Source organism: Rhinolophus ferrumequinum, chromosome 20 (genome assembly GCF_004115265.2).
Source record: "Rhinolophus ferrumequinum isolate MPI-CBG mRhiFer1 chromosome 20, mRhiFer1_v1.p, whole genome shotgun sequence".
NCBI classification, from domain to species: domain Eukaryota; kingdom Metazoa; phylum Chordata; class Mammalia; order Chiroptera; family Rhinolophidae; genus Rhinolophus; species Rhinolophus ferrumequinum.
The window spans coordinates 26,591,616-26,606,990 of NC_046303.1; the positions used below are offsets into that span (position 1 = coordinate 26,591,616).

Consider the following 15,375-nt stretch of genomic DNA (forward strand, 5'->3'; position numbering starts at 1 on the left):
GGGAGGGGCACTTTTGTAAGGTGGGAAAGAGAAACTTGAGGACCCCTCCTAGGACTGTTAGCTTGGGAAAAGAATATAAGGAAGTGACAATCTGGAAATTGATTCCTTTAGGGGATGTGTTCCCCAGCTTGAAGGCTATTGCTTGTTGCAACCACTACTTTGTGGTATGATAATTTGAAAGCTAGTTTTATAAGAAATTATTAAATGATTCTTTAATGAATCAAAATGGGACTAGGATCCAGAAAGAAATAAAATTTAGGTGAATCTGATTTAACCGAGTTTCTTTCTTTTATTTCTCAGAATGCACTGTGACTCTTTAAGGGGTTGGGGGACATAAAATGCAATATTTCCCAAACTGATTTGAATGTGAAACCCCCTCTTTTTTCCCCCATGGAGCCCAATATGAGAAAAGTGTTCAACTAAACATGATTTTGGAAGTTTTAACTGTATTAGCTATTTATTGCCTTGTACCAAATTAACACAGATATAGCTTAAAACAACACACATTTATTATCTCACAGTTTCTGTGGGTCAGGAGTGTGGGTACACTTTGCTTCTTTTAGGCAAGGCAGCATTCAAGGTCTTGTGTGAGGATGGGTCTCATCTGAATGTTTGGGGGAAGTTTCATTCCAATCAAGCTATTGGCAGAGTCCATTTCCTTGTAGTTGTAGGACTGGGTACCTCATCTTCTTGCTGAATGTTGGCTGGAGGCCGTCCTCAGCTCCTTGCTTTGGGGCTCCTTTTATTAAAATCAACAAGTGAGCAGGGAGTCTCTTCACAAGATGTGTGTTACCATCTTATGTACTTAGGTAAACGTAGTCATGTTCATCCCGTCGTCGTGGTTGAAATCATTTGATTAGAAGCAAGTCATAGGTCTCACCTGTACTCAAAGGGAGGAGATTACACAAAGCCATGAATGTCAAGGTAGGAACCATGGAGGTAAGAATTGCAAAACTTGATGTACAAATGATTTTGTCTACCACCTACACTAAGAAACCTATACAAACTTTAGCATGGTTGTCCCTAGGATGACAACCCCAGCCCCCTTAAAATGGTTGCCCTGAGAAAGCTCAGTGCCGCCAGAAGAACTTACTGTTTCTTCTAGCTAAACTCTGACTAGAGATCCCAGATCTCCCTTTTGGTAGAGCACTTACTTGAGAAAATTTGCAATTGTAAATCTTTTCTCTGTTCCTCTGAGATGTATCTTCTACAACCCAGGGATGTCTTTCTCAAGGACCTATGAGCCATTTCTTTGAAATATAATCATCAAGAAAGATAGGTCCCTTGTCTCCCATTCTCTGGGGGAGGGTAGGAGCCTAATTTCCATAAACACCAGTTAGCAGACACAGATGGCCTAATCACATTGACCAACTTCCCTTCACAACATCCTTGTGTACTTTTCCTTTGCATGCCCAGCATTTCAAAAGCATCCTGCTTTTTGTTTCAGTGGAGTTGAACTCAGTTTACACGGAAGTGTCTCTCTCCTATTGCTGGAGTCCAAATAAAATCTGTCTTGCCATCACTGACAAATATCCTACTCTGTTTTCTTTGACCGGCAACCTTAAGAGTTCATCTCTGACAATTACCCAGAGGTTTTGGTATAATTTTGCTTTCCATTCTAACACATCTAGCTTAGCAAAGCTGAGCTTCGATGAGCATTCGTAGATTATATGTTTGTAGAGTAGCTTGGGTGTTTCTCTTCTTACATAATAGACATGTTCCTAATGGGTGGTAATTATTTTAAAATAAGTTAATAAAAATGAAAGACTAGGGATCTTTGATATTGAAAAGAACCACAGGCAGAGAAGTACAATCTGGTTGCAGATCTGGCATGTAACATAGACTGGCCTGGGCGGTTAGTGGGTGGAAGTGAATTCTCTTGGTGGTGAGGTGTGATCCCCTTTGTCACTTTAGGAAGAAAAATAAAGTCTCAGCTTTGCTGGAAGAGAGAAACTGAGCTGGAGTTCAGTAACACTCCAGCCCCTCAATGGGAGTTCACTCTTTTACCCTTGAGGAGTCAGGAGAATTCTGGGCAGGGAAATTTTCCACTCATCCAGCTCAAGCCTGAGTTAGAAGAACTGATAGAATACAAAGAGGGTCTGGAATTGGGGCTCTATAAGAAGTATGTTTGCCAGGCAAAGTCACACATAGTTTGGGGATGTTTATTTGACCCTGCACTTAAAGAATCTTTCTGAGGCAATGTTGGATCTAAAAGTGGTGGTAGCACATGTGTTCCTTCTGGCCTCTTCCACTCAGGCCAACAATCAACTAAAGAGCAGGGATCTGCCTCTTGTGATTTTCTGCGAAGAGTGGGTCACTGGCTAGGAGACTTCTCTCCTCTGATTCTGTAGGACTGATTCCTCTGCAGACCCTTTCCAAATCTGTACCTCCAGCCCAGTTCCTCAAAAGGTGCATGTGATTCGTGGATCAAGATACACTAAACCAGGTGTTGAATGAGTACAGAACAAAGGGGTTTTGTAGTTGGTGGTGTTTTGCTTTTTTTTTTTTTTTTTAAGGGAAGCTCAGAGCTTCTTTTCTGTTTTATAATATAAACTATGGACACCAAGACCTGAAATTTCCCTTTGACATTTTGTCTGTTCAGTGAACTGCAGAAAATGCAAACCTTTACAAGCCAGAGAAATATATCTTCCCTGTGTGCACTGAGAATATTTAAAGACCAATCTGTGTTTAACTTTTTTGTTCTCAAAGCTTTGAAAATAACATTCCACTAGATTTTATCTTTTTAAAAGGTAAAAGTGGTCCTAATTCTGCAAGAGTGTTTTAAATCAATTATTTCCCTAGTTTTGTGTTATCTTTAGTATTCCAGCCTACATCATTTCTGTCATTGCAATACTATTGTATAGTATCTTTGAAAGTATGATTTTTAGGAAAAGTAATATTATTCACTCCCTGCCCTTAGCTGATTGGACCCAAAGCCACAATAGCTCTAAAATTAAATTAAATTTTGTACAGATTTTTGCCTCTTCTTTTATATTTCATTTTCACCCCTGATATTTACACCTGCTTTTCAATAAAACTATTTCTTCTCAAATAGACAGCTTTATTGATATTTTTGTTCCATTAGTGGTTTGGTTCTAGATTCCTCACTTTAACAGTGTTCTGGCCTCATTACGAAGCATCAGGTCTTGTTCTGAGTGTTGGTCATCAGGTTGTAGATTCTGGTCTCGGACCTTACAAATTAACTATCTTCCTCAGGGCCTCCGTTCTTCATGCTTAGAGTTTCCATCACCATGTGTAGCTTCTCTGAGCCACTTGGCTAATATTACTAGCTTTCCTTTTCTGTTCTTACTCGACTATAATGGCTTTTAAGCTTATTTGAGAGTAAAATGTTTTAATGAATTTATGAAGGATGAGATAGAGAACTGTTTCAGGGGAAAAAAAAGTGATTTAATATCTATCATGTACCAGAACACCGTCATGTCCTTTACTCATTTAATCTTCCTGTAGCACCCTGGTCTGGGAGAAATGTGTCCTTCCAATGGTCCTAACTGTCACTGCATTTGTAGCCTACCACTCTCTGCCCAAAGCTGATTGGATGTGGGGAAACATGTGACTGAAGAGCTGGACCAGATCGCCTCATTTCAGATTTTAGAATTCGTTAGTAGAAGTTTCTTGAGTTAGATCAGGGGCTTATTATGATTCATTTAAAACTTATGCTGACGAGTAATCAGAAAGCGAGGTTATTTACAGAGAGAGAGAGAGAGAGAGAGAGAGAAGGGAACCAATTTTAGGTGAGAAAAAACGGTGGAAGACTACAGTACAGAAGACTGCTGCCAATGAACTACCCTGATTCTTGAAAACCTCCTCGTTCCCCACTCCAGTCTGTCAGAGGCTTTCTGGCACTTGGATTTTGTGAGATATCCCTGAGTTCACACATCAAATCTCCTTTGACATAAACAGGCTTGAGTGGATTTTTATTCTTTGCAAACTAGCTGTATGTGACTAAGAAATTTCGCAACAATCCTGTGAAAAATTAGATTTAAAAATTAGGGCTGATTTTTCTTTTAAAAATAGTAGACTGAACCTGTGTTTCTCACTGTTGCCTCTCTAAGACCCAGTAAAATTGCAGTAAAGAAATAAAGGGATTTGTAATCACAGGGGCAAGGAGAAAATGAAGTCAAATTTTGGACCAATGGGAAGAGCATGACGAGTGGTAACTGTCTTAGCTAAGCAAAGAAGCTGAGGCTGAGGTGTTTGCTAAGGGGGATGGGAATCAGACCAGCATATGCCTCAAATCCCATAAAAACTCAAGTAATGGAACCATAAGCATGGTAGAAGGCTGGAGTAAAGAGTGAAGCTGGAAAAGAACACAAAGGAGGAACAGATATCTAGCTGCACTTCCTCAACCATAGTCAGCTAAGTATCCCTCCAGCTGAAGAAAGGAAGTTCATTCACTGCTAAAAGTAAAGCAGAGTTTCCAGACGGAGGGACAACCGGTTCTCCTAGGACAGAGGGGAGACTCCTGCTGACCACAGGGAGGATGCGTGAGTTGACACGTGGGGCCATGAGACACTTTAGCCCCACTAGAGGCCTGTCTCCCTCACCCCTGGCACACCATCCTGAGACACGTAGTTCCAGGATTGAGGCTGTAGCATTCTTCCTAGAGGAAATGAACAGCCTCATAAAAAAGAATCGGAGGTGGTGACATGGGGAGGATTCTCCTATCCGAGCCCCTGGGGTGAAGCTCACCAGCCTACGTGCTGCCCCACGTACATAGTACCCAGTCTTTAAGTGTGAGTGGGCAGTCAAGAATGTCCAGACATTTGAGGAAAGCCTTCAACATGAAAGGGGAGGAAGGGGTCGTGTGATAGATATTTAGGAGAACAGAAGGAGGAAAAGCGACAACGCAAGATAGCTGAAAGCTTTATTACATGAGGAGGAAAGTTTGGAGATGTCAGCTTTGTGAGACAATGGCCTCAAATGGGGAAAGATAGGTGGCTGGAATAGGAATCTAACAAGAGGATACTACGAGTTCCAGACCTGGAACGACACTCTAGGACCTGGAATGACATTTAATGATAGAAGAAACAAAATTTGATTATTCTGATGGAGGAACAACTGATTGCCTCGGTCATAGTTCACGAAAGGCAACCAGGACATTAAAAAACAATTGGCAAACAAACAACCCCATAAGAAAAATGGGCAAAAGCTACTTTAGCAGAGATTATTTATAGATGGCACATAGACACATGAAAGATGTGCAACATCATTAGTCATTAAGGAATTGCAAATTTAAATCACAATGAGATGCCCTTTTGACTGGCTAAAGACAAATAAAAAAAAAAAGCAAAACCAAATAAAAAACACCAAGTGCTGGTGAGAATGTAAAGCTGTGAAGCAACTATAGCCATCACCAAAGGAGGGTGGGAATGTAAAATGTTAGTCACTTTAGCGCACACTTCGGTAGCATCGTGCAAAGTTAAATAAATATACACTTACCATCTGACCCAGCATTCCCACACCTAGGCATTTATCCCGGAGAAATGAAAGTTATGTCCTCACAAAGATCTGTACACAGATGTTTACAGCAACGAGACTCATAATCACCAAAACCTAGAAACCTCTCAAATGTCTCTCAACTAGTCACTTTATATACAAACTCCAGACAGTGACTGCTACTCAGTAATAAAAAGGAATGAACTCCTGATCCATGAAACAACATGGATGAACTGTTTGAAGGGAAAGAAGCCCCACGTAAAAAGCTACATACTGTATTATCCCATTTTTATGATATTCTGAAAAAAGGTAAAACCACAGAAACAGAACACAGACTAATGGCCGCCAGAGGTTGAGGGTGAGGAGGAGACATTGACAGTTGGCGGTAAAGGGGCACAGGGGATTTGGGAGTGCGATGGAACTGTTCTCTATCTTAACTGTGGTGGTGGTTACATGACTGTGAGGTTTGTCAAAACACACAGAACAGCACTTTAAAACTGTGAATTTTACGATATGTAAATCATAACTTTTAAAAGTGAAGGCAAAATGAATGAGATTTGTGACTTGAGTGACAACTGGAGAGTGACATGGCTAAGGTTAATAGGAAAGCTTGGTTGTTTTCTTTGGGCAGCGGACAAGCCCAAAGAAAACAGAGAAGATTCTGCCTCGGCAAATAGAGCCTGAAATAGCAGACAAATGAGAGTTAATATGCAACAAGGTGGTGCGGGCTTTTTATTGCTGACTAGTGTTCCGTTCTATGAATATACCAGAGTTTATTAGTTTGCCAGTTGAGGGACATTTCAGTTGTTTCCAAGTTTGGGCTATTATGAATAAAGTCTCTACAGTAGCCTTCCCTTATCTGAAGTTTTACGTGCCACGGTTCCAGGTACCCATGGTCAACCATGGTCTGAAAATATTAAATGGAAAATTCCAGAAATAAGTAATCATAAGTATAAAATTGTGGGCTGCTCTGAGTAGCAGGATGAAATCTCATGCTGTCCTGTTCCATCCCGTTTGGGATGTGAATCCTCCCTTGGTCCAGCATCTCCATGCTGTGGCCGCCTAGATGCTACCTGTTAGTCACTTAGTAACCATGTTGGTCATCAGATTGTTTGTCATGGTTTCACAGTGCTTGGGTTCACGTAGCACTCATTTTACCTAATAACGGCCTCAAAGCGCAAGAGTAGTGATGCTGGCCATTTTGATATGCCAAAGAGAAGGCATAAAAGTACTTCCTTGAGTGAAAAGGTAAAAATTCTTGACTTAATGAGACATTTTATCATCTCACATCATCGTAAGAAGGGTGAATAGAGTACAATAAGATATTTTCAGAGAGAGAGCTCACGTTCACCTAACTTTTATAACAGTATATTGTTCTAATTGTCTTATTTTGTTATTAGTTATTGTCGTAATCTCTTACTGCGACTAATTTATACATTAAACTGTATCATAGGTAAGTATGCATAGGAAAAAAACATAATGCATTTATAGGGTTCCGTACCATCCATGGTTTCAGACATCCACTGGGGGTCTTGGAACATATCCCCCATGGATAAGTGGAGGCTACTGTGCGTATACACAGTCTTGTGGCTGCTGAAAGATCTGAGTAGAAAAGCAAAGGATCTATGTTCCAAAAATGCAATTCTGATCATGTTATTCCCCTGATTGAAATTCTTTGCCACTTCCTTATCGCCTACGACAGTGATGCTACACCGTGACCACACATTAGGATCACCCAGAGTGCTTTCCAAGCTGCTGGATTCCTTGCCCACCTCCAGAGATTCTGATTTACTCGATCATTAGATGGGGCTCAAGTGTCAGTTTTTTAAAAAGCTCCCCATGATTTTTTATTTTTTCAGGCTAAATCTTTTTTTTTTTTAAAGCATTATTGAAACATAGTGCACATACCTTATAATTTGTCAATTTAAAGTGTACAATTCAATGGCATTTGGTACATTCCATTATTATTATTTTTTTAATTGTGGTAAATATATATATAACACAAAATATCCCATTTTAAAGTATATAATTCAGTGGCATTAATCGTATTCATAATAGTGTACAGCTATCACCACTGTTCCCTCTTCCTTGTTGACTTTAATAAATAGTCAGTTCTGCAGAACTAAATCCAAGTGCCTTAGCAAAGCCCAAGGCCTTTCATAAGAAAACCTCATTCTGTCTTCCCAGAGGTGGCTCCTCTCACTTCCTGCCCTGCATTTCCTTGGATCCAGACGTGCTGGATAGTCTTCAACCTTTGAAAACTCATGTCTTCAAAGCTGTACTCCATTATTAAATTTATGAAGTGTTTTTCCACCTCTGGGCCTATTTAGCTGCTCCCTTATGTTCATCTCTAGCACCCTTTAACAACTTGTAGTGAAGCATTTGTTCATGACAATTTTCTAGGTCTGTTTTTGTCTCTCCCACCAGATTCATTCTCTCTCTCTCTCTCTCTCTCTCTCTCTCTCTCTCTCTCCCCCTTCCCTCCCTCCCGCCCTTCCTCCCTCCCCTCCCCTGCATGGTGAACACACAAATGGCTAAGAACATAATCATCCATGAGGCAGTTCTTCTCCAAGAACTGCCAAGAGCTACCCTGATTCCCATCAGACAGTGAAGTGAGCGAGGAGTAAACTTTTGCTGGTTTAAGACACTGAGATTTCAGGGATGTTTGTTTCCAGAGGGTGGCCTAGCCTAGCCTGACTAACACACTCACAAAGAATTCATTCACCATACTGATCAGCTATTCTCTTGCGATATAACTAAAAGCACAATGTGAAACTCCATAGGAAAGAGAGTCTGGGTTTGAGGGAAGGCAGAAGCAGAGCTTGATTTTAGAGAACTCTGGGAACGATGCAGGTGTGAAAGAAAGGTCTTGAACAGAACTTATTCCTCAGGAATGATAGACCTGAGCTGGTACGAGGGAAGAAGGAACTCACAAATTAGGTGTGTCTAAGGGAACTGAAGACAAACCGCTTACTAAAACCTTTCCATAACTATTCCTAACTTCCAGAATTAGATATAATCAAATGTAAAATTTCAAATCCCAAATCAATACTTGCCAAAAAGATACACTCTAAAAAAATCAGAAAGAATCGTAATCCTGAACAGATGTTCCTTTTGTTAATTTGATTTTTACTAGCAAGATACATTTTTGAAGGCACTGCTGACTATACCCCTTCCGTCCAGAGAGATATCTTGGCTCAGCAGTGCTCTGGAGGTTGAATCGTCTTCTCCTGTATGATTTGCGTCTCTGATTAGTTCTGGTTTTCTGCCTAAAGTGCAAATGTGAACTGACATTCTGTGTCATTTCTGCTTCTTACCTCATCACCATTAAAAAAGTTCAAAGCAAATATCTTCTTTTGAATCTCACTAAGAATGTGGCCTGAAGAGCACAAGGCAGAACGTGCTGTGGTTCAATCTTCCATCACCATATTACCCTATCGACTACCTCACATTAAAAAACAAAACAAAATGTGCCTCTCTCATAGAAAAATATGTATAAACTAACCATATCCAATCAGAAATGAATTGTTGAAAGGAGCAAAATATGCATTAGAAAACACTGCAGTCTGTGATCTGCTTTAAGATAATTTGGTGAAAGAAAGGAAACAAATATATAGATAAAGCAGGCGTGGCAAAACCTTAATAATCTTGTTGAATCTCGGTTATGACAATAATCTTGTTGAATCTCGGGGATTCATGACACTCTTCTCTCTACTCTCTTGTGTCTGCTATTGTTGATGATAATAAATAGTAGCAGGATTATGAATTTATGGATTAAAATACCTTTAAGCATTTGCATAAATTTAAGGACACAGCTTATAGAATTAGGTTCCTTAATCACAGAATTTCTTTGTAGAATGTCAAAATAATAATGGCATTTTGCGAATAATAGGTTTGATTCTGTCTTCAGAGGTCTTGCATATGGTATTTCATCATGAAGCATACAATGACAGAGTCCTCCAGTGGTTAGCACCTCTTTCTGACACTATTTAATAAGCTGCTTTTCTCATTGCCCTGAAATAGAAGTATCCTGAGAGAGTTCATTATCTTTAACAGCAACAATAATCTTGCATGACCTTTAGAATTAGACTCAGTATCAAAAATGGTAATGGTGGGAACTGACATGCATCATAGAGCCACATTTTCTGCTCCTTATGTATCAATAAGAAAGGTTATCACAGTCAGACAAACACATACAACATCTGATTCAATTATCTATTGTTTTCTGGAAACCATATCTATTGATTGTGGCTTGAAACGTGCTTATGAAAATAGTGGGTTTTTTTATTCCACTGACAATATTAATAAAAGTAGAGTATATCTTATTTTCTAGGGTGAGATATTTAGCATGCTGTAGGTGTAAATGAAAGACATAAACTAAGAGACAACAGTGAACCTTTCAGACGTTAATGTGATGTTGGCTGTGTTATTATGAGCCTAATGATATCAAGTGCACACAAGAATACATGGGTGTCCTGCTGGGAAACCAATGATCTAGCTCTCATCTTGGCTACAGGCAAAGAATATCTCATTAAAGCTATAAATGTCATGAGTCTGTTCCCAAGTTTAAAACCCTTAAGGAAAATGGCTTTCGTGGTTCAACAGTTTTAAAGGGTTGTTCTTACTTGGCTTTGTAACAAGGAAATTAATAGTTTTTCTGAAACAAATCAGAATTATGCCGTAGTTGCATGTGTTTTCCTGCTGTTGTGGTTCGCTCTTAAGTTCCTCTTTAGATAACAAAACCATGGACTCCACATTGAATTCACCATGGGGAGACATTTATTACCTGCTATGATTGTTCAGGATGGTCTGGGATGGGACTGAATTGTGCTCATTTATGACTATGTAAAAATTGTTTTCTTGAGGTAATGTGAAATAGAGGAGGTTTCTAATCAACCTTCACTACTCAGAGTGAATCCTATTTAGCCATTTAGCCTACACTCGGGAGGAATAACTTGCACCAGTCCCACAGTGTTAGCACCCAGTCAAGAGAAATGTGTGCAGGCCTCAGGACGCGAGGCACTGGGGCATTGTCCACAATTAATTAAAATTATTTCTTCTTCCTCAATGACTTCGGGATAAATCTTACATAGCCGTGTGAGAGATGCATTTGTAGGAAACATTCTCTCTTTTTTTTTCTATTTGGTATACATTCAGTTTAAAGAGCAACCATTTGTTGCATCTGGGAATATCAAGACAAATTATATTGAATGTAGGACAGCACGGATATACCAAATGTCTTCCACTGTTAAAGCTTAGTGGAAAGGCATTAGCAATTGTTTTACAGAAAGAACATGATACACAAAATGTGCAACAAGAATATAATTAGCACTTTCCAAAGAATATTAAATAAGCAAAATGACCTAGACTCACCTCATTTCATCTAAAGGATCAGAAAGTGACAAATGAAAAGCTGTTATGCCCTAGGAAAAGCAAGTCTTACTTGGTGTGTGTGGAAATGAAACTCAAAGTTCACACTCTTGACACTCAAAATTAGACCCTAGAAGTTAGAGCAACTGGGCACAGGGCACACTTTTTGCTTTTCTCCTCCCTTAAGCTTTCTAATCCAAAGGGAAATGGATAGAAATTGTTCGGAAGATACAGTTATGATTTAAAATATTTTAATTGGGTTTAAATGTGTTTTCAACTGTAAAGGCCATTAAAAAATCATTAAAACAGAACATGGAATCATTAAAAAGCTTTAACTACATTAAATGTTTTCAATAAGACATCACACTATTTTTTGAATGTTGAACTTTTGGGATGTTAATTTATTTTTTAATTTTCATTCGCATCTTTTGTAGATAGTGATTATTTCTAACTTTTATACTATTGTTACAAATACTATTGCACAATACATCCTATTTCCCTGAAAGAAAATCAAGGCTTGAACACTAATTTTGTGAACCATACTACACAGCCTAGTGTGACAAGTGATTTCTGAAAAGAATAACCATTATGAAGTATGACTCTTACTTAAAAAAAAAATGCCTCTAGTTTTTGGCTATTATGAAGTTGTTAAAGATATCTATGTACAAATCTTTGTGTGGGCTCACATTTTCATTTCTTTGGTGTAAAAATCTATACTACAGTTTTGAGCCATATGAGCATATTTAACTTGATATGAAACTTCCAAATCTCTCCCAAAGTGGCGTACCATTTTACACTTGCATTAATACCAGGTGGACAAGATGACAATTCCTTTTAGCAGTCAGTTTATTTCTATGGCCACATCATTGCTTTTTCAATAGGATCATGAACAAAATGATCATTCTGCAGGAATAAGAGCTATGTATAGACTCAATAACATGAATGTTTACTCTTGAAGATTAATTCGGTTCCCACTGCTGAATGCCTAGCTTGCTAACAGCGGCAACCTATCCTCAAGCTCTTACGTAATAGCTTTATTAGTTTTCAATTACCGCATAAACATTATCACAAAATTAGCAGCTCATAACAACGCACATTTTTTGATTTCAGTTTCCATGGGTCGTGAGTTTGGACATGGCTTAGCTGAGTCCTTTGTATGACATCTAGTTGTTTTATAACATCACCAACATTTCATTATCAGACTTTAAAATATAGCCCATGACTGTCCAGTAGAAATACAATGGGAACAACATACGTAATTTCAAATTTTCTATGAACCATGTTAAAAACGTGAAAATAGTTGAAATTTATTGTAATATTTTATTTAACTAAACTATTCAAATATTATAATTTCAGCATGTAATCAGAAAAAATTATTAATGAAACCCTTTTTCATGTTAAGTCACCAAAATCTGATATGTATTTTATACTTATAGCACATCTCAGTTCAGATTAGTCATATTTCCAGTGCCTAATAACCACAAGTGGCTAGTGGCTGGATCGGAACACAGTTACAGACATTTTAATGGATATGCAGTAGTAACTCATTGTGGTTTTAATTTGCATTTTCCTTACACCTAACTGGGTATGTTTACATTTACTTACTGGCTATTTGTTTATCTTCTTTTGCATAATGTCTATTCAAATGTCCAGCGACAGGTGAATGGATACAAAAATTGTGGTATATTTATACAATGGAAAAGTATTCAATAAAAAGGAATAAACTACTGATTCATGCAACAACCTGGGTGAATCTCAATTTATTATCCTGAGTGAAGAAAACCAGACTCAAAAGAACACGTACAAAATGAGTCCATTTGTATGAAATTTTAGAACAGGAAAAATGAATCAAGAAAGAAAGTAGAAAGGTGACTATACGTAGTAGGTATGTGTGAGTGATTACAAAATTGCACAAGAAATCTTTTTGGAGTGATGGAAATGCTTTATATCTAGTTTGGAGTGGTGACTATGCAGATATATACATTTGTCACAATTTATTGAACTGCATGTTTAAAATGGGTCATTTTGTAAATTATATGTAAATTATACTCCAATAAAATTGATTTAAAGAGTAAAACCAATACATTGTTAGTAGTACCTGTTATGTAATTAGCAGGCTGAGTGCAATGCAAAACTGTGGGGTCCCTTATTTAAAAAGTATTAAGAATTTCAAGACTGTGACAGTAGTCTTGTTACTGAATACTCCATGATAGATAGTACATGGCATATAGCAGGTCCCAGTCAAGTTCTGCTGAATAAATTTAAGAATTTGGGTATCTTAGTGCCCAGCACTTTCTATGTGAGAACAGCATAAGACCTCTTCCTAGTTCTGCTGTTTGTTCCATAGACCTGAGGAAAGAGAATGCTGAATACATTTTTTAAAATGCTATTCATAAGTATGATAGAGAAAACTACTGATTAAAAGTTGTTTTACTTTTAAATTCTTTGAAGATGTGAATAAATATTACTCAGTAACTAACATAAAGAGAATATACTTTGGTTGAGTGGGTGGAAATTATATAGGAATCATGAGGTAAAAAAGAATTTTGTCCTTCAGATATTTTATATTGTTAGTTCCAGGCTGACTTATAGTGGCAATGTTACACTTAGTATGGGTCAGAAAAGGAGCTAATGGAGATATAGAGATAAAACAAGTACATATAATTGTGCAGTGGTTTGTCTTCTTTATAAATCAATTTTTTGGTCATGTTCCAATTAACTTGTCTAAGGACCCTAAATGTAATCCATACTGCCATAGCCTTTTCACTGGGGCTTTGTTCTAGCGCTCCTTAACGGACCTCAGAGTTGTTATAACAGAGGCATTTGAACCTATTTAAATAATGTGTTAGGGACTGAATGTACCCGCACCCCATATCATATATTGAAGCTCTAACACCCCCACCCCGGCATGACTGTACTTGAATAAGGAAGTAATTAGGGTTAAATGAGGTCATAAGTCTAGGGTCTTAATCCAATCAAATTAGTGTCCTTATCAGAGGAGCCACTGGAGAGCTGTCTGCTTGCTTTCCGCATGCATTCACTGAGGCAAGACCATGGGAGGATACAGTAAGGCCACCATGTGCAGGCCAGGAACAGAGGGCTCGTCAGAACTCAGAACCTGCTGGACCTTGATCTGGGACTGCCAGCCTCCACAACTGTGAAAAAATAAATATTTGTTGTTTAAGCCACCCAGCCTAGGGTATTTTGTTATGGCAGCCTGAGCTAATAGGTAATATTCTATACAATATAAATATATATAATCTGCATAATTTGATTCAAATAGCGACTAGCTTAATCACATAATGTAAGCAAACTTATAGCATTATGATAAGATTTATATGAATGTATGGACCTTAAAAATTTGAGAAACTCATATGGTAACTTTTCCCTAAAGGAAATTTACAGTGACTCTACTTTATTACTCACTGTTCTAAACCAAGGAGTATGTATTTTGAAAAAAAAAAAAATTAGAAAGAAAAACTGGGGTGTTGAGTGTTTAGAGGTATCACTTAAATACAAATATTTAAAATGATGGCTGGGTGGCTGAGTGTCACTGTGCCTCTCCTACTCAAAAACTTATTTTAGAAATTAAAATATTAAGAGATGAGATGATAACACAATACTAATTAAACAAACAGTCTCCTGAAAAATATGGCCATAAAGCTAATGAAAAATCATTGAGTTAACTTATTTCCCATGTCAGAAAGCCTCAGATGGATCACTGGTAAAATTGGAAAGGTAATGGTAACTATCTGGTATGTTAATTGGGATAATTAGTGGCTTAATGCACCCTAAATGGCATTTCGCACAGTACCTGCAGCATAATAAATATAATAAGTGTCAGCTATGATATGAATGTTTTATTGCTTCTTTTCAAAAGTGACACCATTAATGTAATTCCAATCTATGTGAATATGGGCTTTTTGAAATAGATTGATGTCTATTTCAAAAACAAAATAGAAAAAAAATAGGAGAACAAGTCAACTTAATTTTTGTGGTTGCTTATTGCAAAGGCCTGATGCAGACGCTGACCTGATTTCTCAGACTTTTCTTTGGCTCGAAGTCTTTGCTCCTAATTCTTTGAGGGAGTGCAGTCTGTGGGATATAACTGTTTTCCGGATATCCAGTTATGTTGCATTATTGGAGGCTTAAATAGCAATGAATTTTCTCTCTTGTGTCGCTGCAGATTTTCCCATTTCAGCCACTGTATCATTGCTGACAGCATGTCCCAGTGTCACACCTGTCAGATGCACGTGATTAACTATGGCTCTAGGGCAAGTACAGGGAGTCCATTCTCACAGGGAAGAAGCTGTACGCTGACCTTCTCTTATAAGCCTTCTCAAGTTCTGCCTCTCATTTCAAGAAACTCTGCCTTAAACAATCAAAACAAAGACATCTGTCAAAAACATGTGGCTCTGTAAATACCAAGGTGATTCTTTGCTCCTGCTAAAGTTGGCAAATGAAAGCTTGGGTATTAGAACCACGGAAAGTAAAATGGCTGGTTACTGGGGACGGATAAAGATGGGGATCAAAGGAATTTTAGAAAAT

General features: G+C 38.0%; 1 protein-coding gene across 1 annotated transcript in view; it reads right to left on the reverse strand.

Moving 5' to 3' along the window:
- Positions 1-467: 467 nt before the first annotated feature.
- Positions 468-15,375, reverse strand: part of PHF14 (PHD finger protein 14) — a 175,300-nt gene continuing 160,392 nt past the window's right edge. Inside the window, exon 18 of the mRNA XM_033088431.1 lies at positions 468-880. Coding sequence (XP_032944322.1) covers positions 857-880 — 24 coding nt within the window. The 3' untranslated portion in view covers positions 468-856. The remainder of the gene's footprint in view (positions 881-15,375) is intronic.